The following is a 20,028-nucleotide window of genomic DNA, read 5'->3' on the forward strand; positions in this document are numbered from 1 at the left end:
TGAGGTACAGTGGGGTCCAAAGTCTGAGAAAACATACTTCTGATGATTTAGGATTCTGAAAAAAATGGAAGGGAAACTTTGTGAAATAGACCATTTGAACCTATGTACAAAGATCAGAAGTTTAAAACCTGAGGCCATATTACAGAAATATCTTAACTTTGCATGTCTGTACAGTAACTATGTTGATTTCAGTCAAGGATCTAATATAGAACATTGCCTTCTTCGATCTTAACCGAAGACTATAGAATACCCAAGACGTGTCACTCGAATAGTTTTAAGGGGGGGAATGCCAAACTCCATATGGCCGCTCTATTGAATGAAGCCTTCTGAGTAAAATAGCCAATTGCTAATCTGTAAAATCCTCCCATTACTGCAGCTGCCATTAAAAGTCCCAGTTTCTATACAAACAGTTAGCATTTGGAGATGGTATTTGATCCAAAGAAACAACATTTATGAGATGGCTGTTGTCAGATTGCATTGGTGATTTCAAATATTAAATTTAATAATATCCTTGGCAAACAGTTTTGGAGAATTTGATGTTTTCCCATTCAAAAATAGAAGAGCTGCACTTGAATGCTCGAGAGGCATTTCAAAGATGACCGGAGAGTAAAATGACTTGTCTTAAGGGACATTCATCTTAACTCAGGTTCTAACATTGACAGCCAATCAGAATCCACCCTACTTTAAAGAGCTCAAGCATTTAAAGCTGCATGCTTATAATAAACAGAATGCTGTTTCAACATTCAACAATGTCCGACTAGCAACGATGGTGTCAAAGAGGGATGCAACAAATGATTATTTTGATAATCAATTAATCTAATGATTATTACAACGATTAATCGATAAATCATTGATTATTTCACTGATTAATCGGTAGACTTTGATTATTCAGCTTTTGAGATTTATTTAAAACTTCAATTTTAGAAAATCTTATGTAATAACAAATATTATACAATAAAAGCAATTAATAAATGGAAAATAAAAATATTTGGCACACAAAATATGATGACAGAAAGAGAAACTCTCTCATTCACCATTTAATTAGCTATATGAAAAAGTAACTGAATTACATAATTCTGCCTAACATCTCCTTTTATAAATCATATGTGACCCTGGACCACAAAACCAGTCTTAAGTCGCTGGGATATATTTGTAGCATTATCCAAAAATACATTCTATGGGCCAAAATTATAGATTTTTCTTTTATGCCAAAAATCATTAGGCCATTAGGTAAAGATCATGTTTCATGAAGATATTTTGTAAATTTTCTACTGTAAATATATAAAAACTACTTTTTTGATTAGTAATATACATTTCTAAGAACTTTATTTGGACAACTTTAAAGGCGATTTTCTCAATATTATTATTATTATTTTTGCAACTTAAGATTCCAGATTTTCAAATAGTTGAATCCCCCAGAGTCATCTTGGTGTGTCATGGCCTTAAGATGAGAAGATGCAGTAATATGGCTCCTGATTTTGAAAATAACTCTGAAAGGCCTCTTGGTCTATAAAAGGGTCAAAGTTAATCAGGGGATGTCTAGTTTTTCAAATGCTTTAATGAATTATGACATTGTGAAACTTTTGATTAATTACAGACACACTGACTGCAGCGTTCACTGAGGAAGTGCATAATGCAACTTCAAAAGGAATCTCTAGGATTTTCCAGAGCCTATTTCCATAGGTTTCTAATGTCTGGCTACAGGATCATCATTGTTAGCAATAGTTGAAGTCTCGGTCACAATGACACAGCTGTGAGGAGAGATGTCTCCTATTGCCCTGAAGTTGCATCTTCTAACAGTCGTGACTCTCACACAAGATTAGCTTTGAATGACGACTGTGTTTGTCTGTAAAAGCCGTTATTGACTGAACTGTCGGAAAGCATTAGGACAGCACGTTCAGTACTTCTCTTATCTGCACAGTTATTAGCCCTAATGATGTTGCCTCTCTGAAAAGAATCTCTGAACAAGCAACATTACTGTTTGATGACTTCAGACATCCTGCATGGATGAATTGGATTGTCCACACTAGATAATAATGGATACGGTCAGTATTAAAAGGAAGCAGTCAATCAGGATTCAAGAATTGCATAGAGCCATTTACACCCGCAGAGTCACAGATCATTGTGACAGCTGGAAAATTGAGATGGAACATGATTAAAATTAGTCACCAACTGAATGCACTGTCACTGTGAGCATTTCAATAAATCTCTGTAGTGTGCAGATAATTGCAAATGTTCTGCACTGTCACTGATACAAAAACTACTTTCATATGAATATGTATTGAGTGTGCACTTATTTTTCTTAAAATGTACTGCAGATAATGTAATATTAATTAAATGAAAGGCTGCTTACAGTAAGGATCAGATTTACTAGCAATTGCGCCAGCGCAAACAGTCTTTTGCCATTTAAAAAAAGGATTTATGCGCATTGAAAAATTATTGCTGAAAAAGCATGGACGGTCATTTTTGTGGCTGATCTTATTGCATATGCATTTGTAGGAGTGTCCCTTTTAAGACACAAAATTTAAAGCTGCAGTCGGTAACTTTTGACGCTCTAGCGGTTAATAAACAGAACTGCTTGCGTCTTGTGGAAGAACATCGTAGCCGGAACTACTTCTCTCTGTTTATGTCTATGAAGAATCACAAATGTACTGGGTTACTCCGCCGCGGTACCCCCGAAGCAATCTAAAATAGTCTGAATATAAACACTTATTATAGGTGCACCCTAGTGATTCAGGACAAGCCAAAAACACGGTTTGGAAAATGGATTCATGGTGTACTCGCTTATTATATACATTTTTCTACATTTTGAACACAAACAAAGTTACGGACCGCAGCTCTGATTGGTTGTTTCTTACCGGGAGCGGATGAATTTCTGCTTAATTTCTGGCAATAGGACCACTGGGAGGAGCCAGAGGAGCTTGATTTTTTTCACAGATTATCTGTCTCATATTCTACTGTCAGGACATAATGACAGGTTTAACAAATATGTAAAAAAATATATTTTTACAAAAGTTACCTACTGCAGCTTTAAAAGTAATAAATTTAAAGTATTGAAGTGAATCGCGCAACATGATTTAAGGTTTGTGGTAGAGAGTTAACTGGTATTTGCGCCATTATTTACCGCCCAAACAAGCATGTCTTAAACCATACGCTAATCTCATGATCTTTCAGTAGATCAGCTTCAGAACTCTCTGCTCCCATCCGCGCTTTTATGGGATTGTACTCTCATACTAATTTGCCATGTTTAGTTAATCTGGCTATATGTATATTAAAAGAGTGTACACTTTCACAACTGTTTCTTAACACACTTCAGTATTACAAAAGTGCACTTTTTAAAAGTATAGTCTCAAATTTAGAGTTTTATATTAAAGTACTTCATTGTAATTTTTTTTAATTATTATTATTTACTTCTGCTTAACAAAAATTAAGTGTAGGCCTTCAAAAAATTTTATTTATAATTTTAACTGTAGTGCGTTATTCAATTTTACATTTAATTTATTATGAATGCACTCAGTTGCAACTTTTAGTACAAAAATGACAAATATTAGTACATTTGGTAGTACAGTACGTTTACCATGTTGATAACAGAAGACAATAGTAATTATGAAATATATGCACTTACTGTAAGTGAATCAAATTTAACAAATTGCCTTTGATGTAAATTAAAAGAGATTTTCATTTAAAGCTGCAGTAGGTAACTTTTGTAAAAATATATTTTTTAACATATTTGTTAAACCTGTCATTATGTCCTGACAGTAGAATATGAGACAGATAATCTGTGAAAAAAATCAAGCTCCTCTGGCTCCTCCCAGTGGTCCTATTGCCATTTGCAGAAATCCATCGCTCCCGTAAAGAAACAACCAATCAGAGCTGTGGTCCGTAACTTTGTTTGTGTTCAAAATGTAGAAATATTTATATAATAAGTGAGTACACCATGAATCCATTTTCCAAACCGTGTTTTTAGCTTGTCCTGAATCACATAAACAGAGAGAAGTAGTTCCGGCTACGATGTTCTTCCACAAGACGCAAGCAGTTCTGTTTATTAACCGCTAGAGCATCAAAAGTTACAGACTGCAGCTTTAATTAATTATCATTTAATTAAATGTTAGAAAAGTAAAAGTATATATACAAACCTGATTACAAAAAAGTTGTGACACTGTACAAATTGTGAATAAAAACAGAATGCAATGATGTGGAAGTTTCACATTTCAGTATTTTATTCAGAATACAAAATACTGTAGATGACATATCACATGTTTAAACTGAGACAATGTATCATTTTAAGGGAAAATAAGTTGATTTTAAATTTCATGGCATCAACACAGCTCAAAAAAGTTGGGACAAGGCCATGTTTACCACTGTGTGGCATCCCCTCTTCTTTTTATAACAGTCTGCAAACGTCTGGGAACTGAGGAGACATGTTGCTCAAGTTTAGGAATAGGAACGTTGTCCCATTCTTGTCTAATACAGGCTTCTAGTTGCTCAACTTTCAATCTTCCTCTTTATTATGCGCCAAGTGTTTTCTATGGGTGAAAGATCTGGACTGCAGGCTGGCCATTTCAGTACCAGGATCCTTCTACGTGGAATAGCATGCACCGATGAACTGTTTAGGTCAGAAAGATGTATTAAGATCAGGATAGTCCATTTTTATTTCATGCCCCTTTAAAGTGCACATCTTCTCAGCACTGAGCAAGAACTAACAGAAGGAACCCTTTCCCAGCTTCCCCTAAAATGCTCCACACTCTCCTCTTCACTCATGTCTTATTTACCCAGTCAACTAAATATAGCTGCACTTCTATATCTTCTGCAAGACTAGTAGCAAATTTGTGTAATGTGCACACTTAATTGCAGCTAATGTAATGTTCTAGTTGATTCTCAGTATATCATGTGTCCTTAAGTCAGAGTGCTCATATAAAATGCAGCTGTGATCTCCCAGAGCGAATGAAGATTAATAAGCTGTTGTATCAGACATTCTTTACTAGTGACCTCAGTAAATCAGTTTTTATTCTCATTGCTGACCATCAGATCGCTCTTATTCCACAGCCTGTGATATTTAATATGTGTCTCCCCGTAGGCAATGATCTGTTCCTGGTAGCCGTACATGAGCTGGGTCATGCCCTTGGACTGGAACACTCCAATAATCCTTTGGCTATTATGGCTCCTTTCTATCAGTGGATGGACACCGAAAACTTTGAGCTGCCTGAGGATGATCTCCGTGGAGTTCAGCAGATTTACGGTAACCTGACAACAGTGATGTCTTAAACATGGCATGACATGAAAAGTAAAAAAAAAGTAATTGCGACTTTATATCCCACATATCCCAATTTTTTTATTGCCAATATGCAAGATATAAACTCTCTAATTTTTAGAGTTAGAATTACAAATGTATGTACTACAAATTCATTACTTATTTTCTTGCAACTCTCACTTATAAACTCACTTATATAAAAAAAGCTTGTTTCCACCAAGGTATAAAAAGGTTAATTGTGACTTTGACAATTTCCCTCAAAATTGTTATCAGAATTTAAAGAAAAAGTCAGAAATGTGCGAAAGTTGCAATTACCTCTTTAAATATTTTATAATATTGGAATTCTGAAAACAAAAGTCTACATTGTGAGAAATTAAAAAGTTGGAATATATGAGAGAAAAAGTTGAAACTACAATTTTTTATTCCTATGTTGTTGTTTTTTCAATTGTGTGTTTGATTTTATATGATTTTTTTTGAGTCAGAATTTTGAGGGGGAAAGTGTCTAAATTGTGAAATATAAACTCAGAATTGTAAGGGAAAATGTCTGAATTGCAAATTAATTTATTATCTTCCATATTAATCAACTGCGCAGTTTAAAACAGAACTTTTTAGTTGAAGTTATGGCATATCGCTTTGTTCAGGTCTGATGCATTTCATGTCCGGATCCTGTTATCTGTTGTTCTCCTATGAGGAAAAAGTGCAGAAAATGTTTATAGGCACTTTATAGATTTACAGCTTTAGATTAAGTTTTGTTAGCTGTTAGTTTCCTGGTTCAGTCTGGAGCAGAGTTATTATAAACATGGTGCTGTAGAATTGTGTTTGTTACAGTAAGTAGTTTATGTCCGCAAAGACCAGAGTATTTCAGAGAAACACAGGCTGGCCAAATGCAAAGTAAACCAACTTAATGCAAAAAACTAATATTAGAAATTTTACCCCATACACTTGAATACCACTTAAGAAATGTTTGTTTTAATTTTGCATGAGGGAGATTCAGCTTTGGGAAAACTGTAGGCATAATACCCACTTTAAGTTATTTTGGTTATGTCATGGCAAATAAATTATTCATTTAATTTGTTTTTGGAGTTTGCGAAGGCCAGCATCCCTTATTGCTCACACAATAAAAATAGAAGAAAATATTTTCTATTTTGCATGCAGAAAATGAAGTCTAGTTTTTGGACCAATAGGATTTAAAGTTTTGTGACATTTGTTTTCATGACATATAAGCGAATCCCCCGATTTTCAAGTAGTGTTTCTCTGTATTGTCATTATGCATTGCATAAACTAATGATTGTAATACGATTTACTTTTTTAAAATCTACATAAAGACAGTACAACAAATACTGGTATGAATGAATGGTATGAATAAATATTACAATTTATTTATTTATGACAAATGTAAGGGGAAATAATGTCACATGATTATTATGGTCAGAAAATAAGCTTAATTTATTTTAATTATAATATATTTTCTTATTTTATGACCAGGAGGTGTTTTGTAGATTCACATAAAATGTAGTTCTCCATATTATATTTATCATAGACTGAACTTATTGCCACAAATTCTATATTATTATATACAAATTCTATAAGTATTTGTATTTGTTGGTTTCTTGCAGGGCCCCCTAGCAGTTCTCCCACTCAGGCTCTCCCGACTGTGAACCCCCGGCGACCAGCCCCTCCAGACCCCAGGGCACCCCATCCTCCTAAGAACCCTCCCGGAGCGCCCCCTCGCCGGCCGGACAGGCCTCGCACTACCGATCGCCCAGATCACTACGGCCCCAACATCTGCGAGGGCAATTTTGACACAGTCACCATGCTCAGGGGAGAAATGTTTGTTTTTAAGGTAAGCTAAAGACCCTGCATATCCACAAGTTTTTTTCTGCGTTATGGTAATGAGAATTACATTTTAAAAATCTTTATAATGATAAAACCACTAAAAATCCCCCATTGGATTAAATGTGTCCCAGGCATATTTTTGACAGGCTTCGTGAGATTCACTCAGCTTTCTGAATCAGATCAGGTCAAGCGCTGAAACTATAACAGTGCAATGTTCCAGGTGGAGTCCTGCTGAGGTCGGCCTGCTCTCAATCAGGCTTTGTTAGGCAATGGGCCGTAAAAACCCCAGTGCTGGTCTTTGTTATGGGGCAGAGCTCCATAAAGAGGAAAGGAGTCGTCTGTTTGAAATCTGGAGTTGATCAGTGAATGCATCAGCCCGTTTGCTTGAGTTGTGGTTTTGTGGTCACGTCATGTGATTTTGTTTTTCTTTTCTTTTTTTCTGGATGGAAGAAGTACTCTCTGTGGCAGAGTGTCTTTAATTCATCTCTCATTTTATCTGGAATCTGCATCATCTGATCTTTCGCTTTCTTTCCATTAGATGAAAAAGGCTTTTGTCTTGATGTTGGTGAAATTAGAAGGAATGTTACAGTATCTAAAAGAATGAAAAGATGTTTGTACTTGGAAATGCTTGACAAAACATGCTACACTAGGTTATTTAAAAAATCCCCATGATGTCATTGAGCAGCCATAGTTAACCTTACTGCAGATAGATATTTAGGGACCAAAAAGAGCATGGACACTTGTTTTGACCAATGAATAAATTATGAATTTTACATTTGTGTTTTTTAAATGTTTTCCTTTTTTATTGTAAAATAATTTTTTATATAATAATAATAATAATAATTATTATAATAATTGTTATTATTATTTTAATTCTATATAATTCTTTTTTTAAATATTTGAATAATAATAATAATAATTATTATTATTATTATTATTATTTTAATTCTATATAATTCTTTTTTTAAAAAAAATTTTTAATATAAAAATTGTATTGTAATTTTATCGTGAAACATTCTATTTCAGTTCAAAGTATTGTTAGCCATCTTATCTGTAGATGTGGTGAGCCAGGGGCAGAACTTACTGGACGAGCATAGTTTGTTGGCAAATATGCATGCGTTTTTGTTACAGGTGTTACTGTTTAACCGACCACACTAGTTAAGTTATCCATTGGACAACAATCAGATGGCCTTGAGGAAAGGACCACCCAATAGTAATCTGCATTTTCCATGCTTAAAGAGGCAGGTTTCTGAATAAAGGCCATTCCCCTTGTAACACAGCCCCACAGGATTGTGTTCCTTCATGCGAGAACAAGGTGTGTGTGTTTGTGATGAGGTGTTGGGGTTGAGGAGTGTGTAGGGAGAAAGCAGGATAAATTAATAATGTGTTGGCCGCAGACTCGGCTCTGGTTTTAATCTGGGCTTGGTTTGAAACCAACTGAAGGTCCCAGTGGAAAGCCTGAAGTGTAAATGATACAATGAGTGTATGTACATGTACCTGATGTGTTTGTCTTTACTAGTGGTGGAAATGTTGATTCTTTCAAGAGATTCGATCATTTTCAGTTCGTTCACCAAAATGATTCATTAAGATTTGTTTACTGATTCATTCAGTGACCATTTCTTCATTATACACAAATACACCAGAAAAGTCAACCAATGTATTCACGTGTTACAGAAACTGATTTGGCTTTTTTAAAATGTGTGCATAATCGCATTAAATAAATAAAGTCTAAATAAGTTGTTAAGATGAACAAAGCACAAGGTTTTCTTGCATAATTAGCAATTTGATTGTTTGGTCAGACAGTTCATATAGGTTAAGTTGTCATCATTTACTTACCCTGATGTTGCTCTAAACATTTATGAGTTTCTTTCTTCTGTTGAACATAAAATAAGCTATTTTGAAGTTGCTGATAGCCATTGACTTCAATAAGTCAGGGAAGTCATGGCCTAATGGTTAGAGAGTCGGACTCCCAATCGCAAGGTTGTGAGTTCGATTCCCGGGCCGGCAGGAATTATGGGTGGGGGGAGTGCATGTACAGTTCTCTCTCCACCTACAATACCACGACTTAGGTGCCCTTGAGCAAGGCATTGAACCCCCAACTGCTCCCCGGGTGCCGCAGCATAAATGGCTGCCCACTGCTCTGGGTGTGTGTTCACAGTGTGTGTGTGTTCACTGCTCTGTGTGTGTGCACTTCGGATGGGTTAAATGCAGAGCACAAATTCTGAGTATGGGTCACCATACTTGGCTGAATGTCATGTCATGTCACTTTCACTAATATATATATTTTTTCCCATATGGAAGTCAGTGGCTACCGTCAACTGTTTGATTTGCCTACATTCTTTAAAAGATCTTCTTTTTTTTTGTGCTCAATAAAACAAATAAACGAATACAGGTTTGGAACAACTGGAGGGAGAGTATATGAGGACAGATATTTCTTTTTATTGTTTATATAATCTATAAAATGTTTTAAAAAGAGCTATCCCTTTAATGGAAAATTATTTGGAGGATGTACAGGACAGGTTGTAGGCCTAGAAGTCTGAGAAGACTTCTTGGTCTGGAGGAGAACCAGAAACCCTCCTATGCTAAGCAGTGCATATTTTAACTGAGGGATCTGGGACTGCTAATAAACCTGACCACTATTAGGACAGAAATACACAACCATCATCATGTGGTCTCTGATTCATGTCTTATTGCCTCCTCAGGGCCGATGGTTCTGGAGAGTGAGGAGGAACAGAGTGCTGGATAACTACCCAATGCCTATTGGACACTTCTGGAGGGGTCTGCCGGGAGACATCGACGCTGCATATGAAAGGCATGATGGGCGATTTGTGTTTTTCAAAGGTATTTTCTCTTTCCAACTGCACTTGAAAATTTATATTGCTCTGTGCTCTTAAGTTAATATAGACCATAAAAATGTTATATTTTTGAGAGAAATGATTACCCAGGCTGGTAGAATTACATCGCATTGAAGTGCTTTACATTAGAACAAACCATTGATTTTGATGTTTGTCATTTAGTACAGGAAGAGCCCTTAGTTTCCATCAACCACGTATGTGTTAGTCTGATGGATTTTACAGGTAGACATGACTTTTGGGTTTATATATGAGTTTGAGGTGAATGGAAAAATTAGATTTTGGAGCTGTATAATTCCGGAGATTGGCCACAAATTTAGCAAAGGAAGCAAAACTCAGTAAATGCTTTAACACGTAGTTGTTTTGCTTCAATCAGGGCTTAACAATAAGGTTTTGTTTTTTTTCAGCTACTGAAAAATATATTTTTAGCATTTAAATTTGTCATTATATATATTTTTTTTCATTAAAACATTTAATTTCTCAATGAAAACTGTCCTATTGTCAAAATTAATTTATTAAAAAAATATAAATTATATCTGTACATTCAAAAAATTAAAACACTTATTATTATTTTATATTATTTTTTTAAAAGCACAATCATTTATCTCCATTACACATACACATTCATAAACATACTTTGCTTTTTGCCTAATGCATTGTTACTGGGGCTTCCAGAACCTATAAAGGTCATTTATGCAGTTTCATTAACATCCAGACTAACAAAAAAAAAACACCTGCTCAAACCACAGTGAGGTTTCCTACATTAGTTGTAATTATTAACAGACATCTAATAACTCTCTGGGGAGGATTTCTGTGTAGATGAATGCAAATATGTTAGACTTGAGGAACTCCCATAAGGAAACCGTGTTGAGCAAGTGATGTCATTGGCAAGGCCCTTTTAAAATTTGTATTTCTGCCTTTGGAGAAACCTGGGAGACCAACATTTTTTGGGAAGAACATCTGTTTTCAGTGAGGCAAGGCCATTGCGTCAGCTAGCAGTTTTACCAGATACTGACAGCAACGGTTGGACTTGGATATAGGCCCACTGAATCTAACGGGTCCATGAGGATGGTGCCTCAGTGTCTGCCATACTGTAAAATAATAAAATATAAGCATTATCCCAGTGTTTCTGTATCAGCTCCATGCAATGCTTTGTCATCACTTGAATCCCTAAAATGTGGGATTCATACCAAACCCGCATTGTTGGTGCATCTCTTGCAGTGTTGTAATGCAGTTATTTGTGTTATAATAGAGAGTAAACACAAATGAGTTTTGGATTTTATTCTACTGTAAGGTTGGAAAGTCCCTCTACATGGACTGTGAAATCCGGTTACCAGCTGAGTGTTGCTGCCTCCGCTTTCTTGTCTTTTCTGTTTGCTTGCCATTGTTTTCAACCTCCCCTCTCTCTCTCGATGTCCATTTTTGAACTTTGAGGTTTTTTTAAACGGATGGCTGATATATAAACCTGTATGATGGCAAATGAGACAAAAGCTGTGTCTCAATTCAGGGGTTGTATCCTTCAAAGGATGTAGACTTCGAAGGCCACTCTATAAAATCAGAGAAGGCGAACCAAGCATTGTTAAAGGAATTCACAAAGCTCTAATCCAATAGAGCGGGAGATTTGCATCATGGATGTGCAGCCGACAAATCTGCAGCAACTGCGTAATGCTATCATGTCAGTATGGACCAAAATCTCTGAGCATGTTTGTAACACTATTTTGAATATATGCCATGAAGAATTAAGGCAGTTCTGAATGCAAAAAAAAAAAAAAATATATATATATATATATATAAAATTATCACTACTTCCACCTCTCTCTCTCGTGTCCATCCACCTGTAGGGAGTCAGTATTGGTTGTTCAGAGAAGCCAACCTGGAGCCCGGTTACCCTCAAGAACTGATGAGCTATGGCAGAGACATCCCATATGACAAGATAGAGACAGCCATTTGGTGGGAACCTTCAGGCTTCACTTACTACTTCAAAGGAGACTGGTGAGGGGATAGTCTTATTTTTAAGTTCCACAAATAATACTGCCTCTAATGTTTATTGTCTAATCATTCCCTTGAGTTGTTTACACCTGGTGTTAACATCAGCCTCGGGTGACAGGGAAATTTAACAGGAAATGATGTCATAGAGAGAAGACTTGCAGACCTGTTCTCCAGAGTGTTAATGTCAGCAAGTCTCTTAAAAAATCTGAATAAATATAGACAATGTCATTCTTGATCATGTTTTTATTTTATTTTATTTTTTCATTTTTTAAGCCATGCATTTAACAAAGTTTGAATCCCTTTGATTTGGCACAATGATAAAATGTTTGTTTTGCATCAGCATTTATAATAATTTATGATAAGTGACCAGACTGAATATGGTTAGTGGTTTTAGTGCTGTGTCCTTGTGATCCGGTCATCTGTGTTGAATGTTATTAGCATGTGTAAATGGTCTCACTGTGCTGTTACTTAAATAACTGCATCAAGAAAAGGCAGAATTATTCTCACTGAGGTATGATTGATAAACTACAGGTACTGGCGCTTTAATGAGCACTCCAGAGCTGCAGATCAGGACTACCCTAAGCCAATCAGTGTGTGGGGCACTTCTGTGCCGTCTTCCCCCAAGGGGGCCTTCCTCAGCGATGATGGAGGTGAGTGAGTGAAATGGTGTGTGGGGTTGAGCGGTCACCCAGTGCCTGTCACCTTAATGTACAGGATGGACACAGAACAATCAAATCACTCAGGCGGTGAAACCAAGGAAGTGAGATAATGTAATGTATGAAATGTGATTTGTGGAAATAATGTGATATTACTGGGAAACACTTATATCACTGAAAGCTTTCCCATTCAAAGGAATATTCTGTGGCGTGCTAGTATGATTTGCTTATGTTCCTCAACTGAAAGTCATTTTGGATAAAAGCGTCTGCTAAACGAATAAATGTAATACCACAGAATATAATTTTGACTTAATTTTGAAAGCCCCTAGTATGAAAAAAAAAGTTAAGTAATGCACATGTAATGGTAAGTTTATGAGTTAAAAAGCAGAAATGTGCCACTTGTAGTTTTGTTAAAGCAAAAATGTGTTAATGTTTTTTGAGCTGTAAATTCCTGTCTAAATTTTCCTTGTTTTAGATTGAGTACTAATTATTTGTTACTAATGCAATTCGAGTGGCTTGATTTGTTTATGTCATTGGTCCCATTCTGGTATTCTTGAAGGTAATGTGCAAAAGGTATGGAGTTTTATGATAAAATTTGAGACTGCAAGCTATCAGATTACTCAGACCATCTCAGGACTACCTCAGCTGTCTGCCATTGCATGGAAGTTAAATATGTTGCATATGCCAAAAAAAAAAATAGTAGTTTGGATTTATATTTGTTATACTGTACATATTTACATGGTCAGTTGTAAATCTAACCTGAGATGGCATCTGATTGATGAAGAATCATGAGATGACTGATGTAAATAGGTCAAGTGTGTATATTAACATATATATATATATATATATATATATATATATATATATATATATATATATATATATATATATATATATATATATATATATATATAATATACATTTATGGAAGTCAAGACATATTTTGGTTATGTCTTGTCTATATTTAAAAAAATTATAATTGTGTGTGTGTGTGTGTGTGCGCCATTTACAAATATATTTTTTTCTCCATATATTTCAGTCCAAGAAAATACATTCTTGTCACATTTGAAGAACAACTTAATTTGTTGTCTATATAGCGTGTGAACATATAAGCCATTTAAATACAATTCTGCCAGGAACATAGTTTACAATTTTCCAAAAAAGTGCAACATAAATAATAATATTTGTATAATACCTTTTTTAATACATTCTGGTATATGAAGGTTGAAACCAAATATATTTTCAATTTCATAAATATATTTTATTCATATTCACATTTTACAACATATATTTAGCATACATTTAAAATGTATTTTGGCCAGATTGTTGTTGTTATTCTTTTTTGTAGTTTATTGTTATTTCAGTCAGCAAATAATGAGCAGATAAGCTATCTGGTAGATAAGCTTTAGTTTTTATATAATGTCAGTGATGCACAAATAAATTCTTGTTTGTCTCTCATACAGCTTATACATACTTCTACAAAGGTACAAAGTACTGGAAATTTGACAACCACAGAATGAAGAGCGAGCCAGGCTACCCAAAATCCATTCTTAGAGACTTCATGGGCTGTAATGTGGACCTCGATCCTGACAGAGAAACCGATGTGGATCCGGGTCGCAAGGCGCCTGACAGACCACCCTTCAACCCCGATGCTGGCCGAGACAAAGACAAGGAAAAGGACAAAGAGAGAGACAAAACCAATGATGCTGACTCTAAAGAGGAGACGGAAGAGAAAACAAACGAGGTGGATGTAGTTCTGAAGATAGACGAGACCGAGCGTACCATGAACATCATAATGGTGACGGTACCCCTGGTCCTGGTGCTGTGCATCTTGGGATTGATCTATGCTATCATTAACACATTGCAGAGGAAAGGAGCACCCAAGTATTTAGTTCACTGCAGACGTTCACTGCAGGACTGGGTTTAACCTCTCAGAATGACCCTCGATCTCTCTTCTGCCCTTTCATTTCACACGTCAAAAACTTGCACACAGACAACACCACCATAAACATGCTTGCAGATATTGACACACACATTCATGTTCACCCTTTTTTTCCTTTCCCATGGTGCTCTCCTAACACGTTGACTAGTATATTTATATCAGAAAGTTTGCACATTGATTTTGTTGTTCGGTTTTTCTTTTCATAATTTTATTTTCTAATGAATCTGTCGTTTGTGGGTTTCTCTACATTTCTATTTTTAGGATGTCACAATTAGTCATCTGCAATCACAGCATAAATGATGAAGGGGGAAGTCTTGCAGAGCAAAAAGAGAGGAATAGGAAAGCGGAGAAAGGAAATATCTGTTAGGAATATTTCTGGATCCATTCACCTTTTCTCAGGACTTTCAGCTGTGGTTTCCCAACTGACTGGGCAAGTCATAATATATCATCATAAAGACTGTAAGGACTGTGGCCATTTGCATCATAACTTGTTAATAATGTGTTGATATACAGTGTGGTCCAAGTGTCTGAGAGTTTTAGGATTTACTTTAAAAAAAATTAATTATTATATATCTTTTTTTTGATCATGCAGTTTGCGTGAAGAAATTCATGTACATTTTTCAGCTCAAATTGTTATGCTAATAATATTTTAATTTATAAAGCATTTATTCCATAAAAAAAATCACTACATTAAAAAGGAGGGTCGAAAAGAGAACTGTAGTTGAAAATGTTAGAGTTAATTCACAAACAACTGGACCTGGTTATTCAATCATTAACTATGTCCAGCTGCATTTGACTAAATTTCGCCTGCTATTTGTTTTGATGTCATAAAAATAGGGACTTTCCTTTAAAATTTGCTTACCTAGTGCAATCATAACAAAAAGTCCGATTTTATTACCTGCCTGTTTTTATCAACTGTGCCTTGATCGTGCCAGCCAAACATGTTTTATGTGGTTCTATCCATATTTGTAGAGCCTTACCGATTTCTTTCTTGCAAGCTGTGTTTTTATCTCTCAAAAATCCCATGACACTGTGGCAATTATAAATTTCATTGTCTGAGGAACATAACACTTAGGTTAGGTTAGGAAGCTTTAAGCAAGATTTTGCTGATGCTGAAGCCATTTGCTGAGTGTATATTTATATAATAGCATTTTCATATTTTAATTTGAACAAAAGAGCTATAAAATGAATACCACTAGTGTATACCAATTTAAAACTCTGTAAAATACACTTGAGAAAACTTCTCAGGCACAGTTATAAATAAAAGCATTAGTAGGGGTCCACTGTTGTAGGGAATGTTAGGTAACAGTCTAATTTTAAAAACAGCAGGAGGTGGAAGCCATTGCTAACCTCTTTCTACTCCAACCCAAAGCTCTCCCTACCTAAGAAATAATACTCACATTGACCAAAGTGGGCTGAGAAAAGAGGGAAAGAATCAGGGACAACTGTGAGTTTAAATGAAAGGGTTTAGATGCAGAAATGTTCTATCTTAAGTCTTTGTGAAAGGGCTTATGGTGTGTTAGTAATAGTATGAACTGGATTGTATTACAGGGATGGGAATACTTTATAGGTGGGGTTGTAATAAACAAACAGAAGTGGGATAAACCCACATCAAGCTCACTCTCGGGCTGAAACATACTCCTACGCAAGTATGTGAACGTGTTTATTTAGCTACCTCAATTTTATGTTGCATTCTCAGCATTGCCACAAGGAGTGCTATTGCATATATTCGTATAAACGTAAAAGGGAATTAATTTCCAAACAGGAATGAATTTCTTCTGGGGATAGATGTTCTTCTGTTATGCAACAATAGAGAATCTTTCTGATCAAGTTAAGGTTAAACTTTTGACATGTTTCTAGCAAGCTACCTGAATAAAACTTTCACTGATACTTGACGTTTTAAGGTAAATCCACCTCTCCTTGAGTACTGAGGTTTGAATTTGAACGCACATTAAGTATGTCTGATGAGACAGCCCACTTGCAGTGCATTGGCCTAGCATTCACATCTGCGTTAGTATACTTGCGTAGAGTATATATTTGGCCCAAGCTTGAGATGTTTGTTAGATAGTGTGTGTGTAGCAATATCATCCCTATCTGAGAGCTTGCTGGCACACAATCCCATGGCCCACATTGCAAGAGTCCACTGCCAGTTATTTTTGGAGCGCATTTCTTGACCAGCAGCGGAAACAGAATCCCTGTTTCATACACGACTTATTCATGCTGATGATATCTACTAGGCAAAGTAGACAAATTAGGCAAGTTTCCTAATATTGTAAGATATAACTGCTGTCAGGTAGGTCTGTGTCTGCTTTTTGTGGTGTTTGCTTAGTCTAGTGTCTAACCTACATAAACTCAGCTAGTATACTCGGACACGGAAAGCATTAAGAAACAAACTGCCACCACTTTTAAAGTGCCTCTGACAAAATCTCAGTCATTTACTATTCACAATCAGCAAGAGAGTTTCTTATTTCACAGTGGGAGAGGCGGAGAACGAAAGTGAGTGCTATTATAAATATTGTCTTGCCAGACAAGGTAGAGCAGAAAGCACTTTGATAAATATCATTGGAAGAGTAGAGGAGACACAGGACAGTCATGATCGGAATGCTGTCACTGATGAATCCCACCGAAAATCATTGCCAGGCAATCTGCCCCTCCTCACAGTGCTCCTGTCGTCCGAGGAGATTTGGAGGAGAGTTAATAAGACATAAAAGCTCTTCCGTCCCTCCCCCAACACCCTCTACCTTCTCCAGGCGCCCAGATCAATAGAGGAATACATAAACAAGCCTGAAGTATATCTGAAACACTCACTCTCAGGGGCTCACCCAGGCCTTATCCTTTTCCCACCATAGCCCATTCTTTGTCTGATTTTCACACACCTTTATGGCATTTTTTTCCGTAATCAGCAACTTTTACATGCTATTTGCATTGTATTTTGTACATACTGTAGTACCATGGTAATACCATTTTTTGGACTAACCCAAAATGATCTACAGTACAGCATCATGCAGCATTGCATTCAGGACCAGATCATGGTTCCTTAGGGCCCCTGGGCAAGCATCTTTGGAGCCTTCCCTCCTAGTTCCACTACTAGTGGTTAACCTCTTATCCTGCATCAGGCAACTATTTAGAGAACACGTTTTGCAAGGATAATTTTAGGTGGCAAACAAAAGTAGCCCTAGCCACTGAGTGCACATAGTGGTCAGTCTATTCTGTATGCAGTGAGGGGACAGGGCCCCTAGTAGTCAGCTCAATTATTTATTCAAGGGGCTAGGGGCTCCATTGGTCCCACTGTAAGCATATTGGTGCCCTAGTAGTCATGTACCACTGATGTACTGAGTGGCCGAGGGCCCTAGTGATAATGTCTTGTTGCATGTGCCTGGAGATACCTAGAACTGTAGTGGTCATGTCCCAGTGTGAGGACTGTCTAGACTGTGGCACTAGTAGTAGCATCCCACAGGATGCATTATGGGGCCTGGTGCCTTTGCAATGTATGGGCTGGGCAGGTCATGGCAGTAGAGTGTGCACCAAGGGGGCTGGGGCCCCAATGCTCATGTCCCACTGTATGTGCTGGATTTTCCATTTAAATAGTGGTAAAATCCCACTGTAGACTGCGGCCATATTGGTAATGCCCCACTGTATATGCTGGGCAGTCCATTATCCTAGTGGTTATGTCCCACTGTATGTAATGGGAAGGCCCAGGCACCTAGAGGTCATGTCTCATTGTGTGCCCCCAGGGCCCTGATGTAGTTGATGTGGTCAGTTTGTATCCTAGGCAGTCCTTTAAGCAGTCTTTGGATGGTCTTAGGCTTTGATGGCCATGGCAGTCTAAGGTCTCTGGCATTCAGTGTGACTCTATAATTTTCATAGTCATGAAAATAAAGAAAACTCTTTGAATGAGAATGTGTGTCCAAACTGTGTGTATATAATACATATTATTATTATTTTTATTTTTTTTGTTCACTGTACCATCACAATAAGGTGGCAAGGGCAATATTTTAGAATGCATAAGAGGACTACTTAGTATCTTTGTTTCTACAAAGATTTATTTCATTTTCAGAGATAAGGTGAACAGTGACTGATGAATATTAAAAACAGTCTGTTTATCTGTTAGTATGGGATTCTGTAGGTTCATAGATCTAACATTTTCTCCGCCATCTCAAATCATCTCTTGGCCAAGTTTAGGACTTGCTCTTGTAACAATGGCCCCTCTCTCTTGCTTCATTATTGTCCTGCACATTGCTTCTGGCCAACAGGAAGATAGACTGGGCCCTCAGCCAGGGTTAGAAAGCTTCCTCCCACCAGTCCTCACACTAGCATTGCATACTAACAGCCTTTGTTTAGAGGGCTTTCGGTGTGAATCATGGACGTTGACAGTTTTGCTCACACCGTTCTCATAAACGCAGCTCAGGACCACTGCTAATTTTTCTGACCACCCAAGTGGACCGTACAGTGACGCTACATATGCAGAGGGTGACTTCTGTGTGTATGTATATTCTCCTGATATAAACTTGAGCTCTAATCAGAGGTGCCTCTAAGAACATCCTTCCACACCATTTGTTAACCAGTTGCAGTTATTGATTTACTAAATAAGTAGCCAAAAAAAGGTTGAGACAATATGTTGACTTCACCTTTGTGGAATCAGCTGAGTAGAATGAGACCGTGTATTTGCTTTTGTCTGCAGTGTTCTGTGTCAAGGGTAGAATCAATATCAAATCAGCCTGTTGTGCAACAATGCATCTAGGCTTGCACACAGTCCTGAAGGGAATCTGAATGAGCCTTACAAAAAAAGTGCTGTTTGACAAAGCATTTTCAGACAAAATATTGTGGCAAATTACTAACATTTAAAGCAATGCTGTTAATGTGCACAAAGTTGTGCTGCATTATTTTCTTAAACACCTCCTTATCTTCATTAATGATGGTAAAATGAGATTTAGTTTAATTGTATTGTCAGTTAATATTTTTTTCTTAATAATACCTTAAATTTGGTCATTTTAAAATTGTAAATAGTATCTTTTCAACTTTTTTTTTTTAGATTTTTACCCTGTTAATAACATTCCAATTTGTGTTTTTGATTTTTTTTTCTTATGTAGAAACTGAGGATTTTATACATTTGTGTTTGTTCACATCTTCTGAGTGTGTTTAACAATCCATGCTGGACATGTAAACAATAATAAAAAATAAAAAAAAAGATGTTAAAGAATTAAGTCTCCATTTTCTGTTGGATCAAGAAAGTGCAAGTTACTTAAATAAAAAAATAGACCTTTTTAACAGACATGCAAACGTGTCTTCAACGTTAACATGAATTCAAAACTGACATAATTTACTTGCATAAAACCGATTTCTTGGTCTTGTGCACAATTCAACAATGTATTTCACAAGTAAAATGGGTTGCAAACAGTGTCATGCTGACTTTAAATCCTTATATCATTAACCAATCACTTTTGAGTATGCATGAAAAAGTGGTGTTTTGCTTTAATCTGATGTTCATTGTTGTGCTTACCT

The 20,028-nt window shown here is 36.4% G+C and overlaps 1 protein-coding gene across 2 annotated transcripts in view; it reads left to right on the plus strand.

The window, feature by feature from the left end:
• LOC128016529 (matrix metalloproteinase-15-like) overlaps nt 1-19,726 on the plus strand; it is a 30,888-nt gene extending 11,162 nt beyond the window's left edge. For both annotated transcript variants that reach the window (XM_052601095.1, XM_052601096.1), the window contains 6 exons: nt 5,078-5,239; nt 6,868-7,094; nt 9,790-9,928; nt 11,781-11,931; nt 12,460-12,578; nt 14,048-19,726. In XM_052601095.1, the coding sequence (XP_052457055.1) occupies nt 5,078-5,239; nt 6,868-7,094; nt 9,790-9,928; nt 11,781-11,931; nt 12,460-12,578; nt 14,048-14,511 (1,262 nt within the window). In that variant the 3' untranslated portion in view covers nt 14,512-19,726. The remainder of the gene's footprint in view (nt 1-5,077; nt 5,240-6,867; nt 7,095-9,789; nt 9,929-11,780; nt 11,932-12,459; nt 12,579-14,047) is intronic.
• Nucleotides 19,727-20,028: the final 302 nt, after the last annotated feature.

The sequence above is a fragment of the Carassius gibelio genome, chromosome A7 (assembly GCF_023724105.1).
Source record: "Carassius gibelio isolate Cgi1373 ecotype wild population from Czech Republic chromosome A7, carGib1.2-hapl.c, whole genome shotgun sequence".
Taxonomy (NCBI): domain Eukaryota; kingdom Metazoa; phylum Chordata; class Actinopteri; order Cypriniformes; family Cyprinidae; genus Carassius; species Carassius gibelio.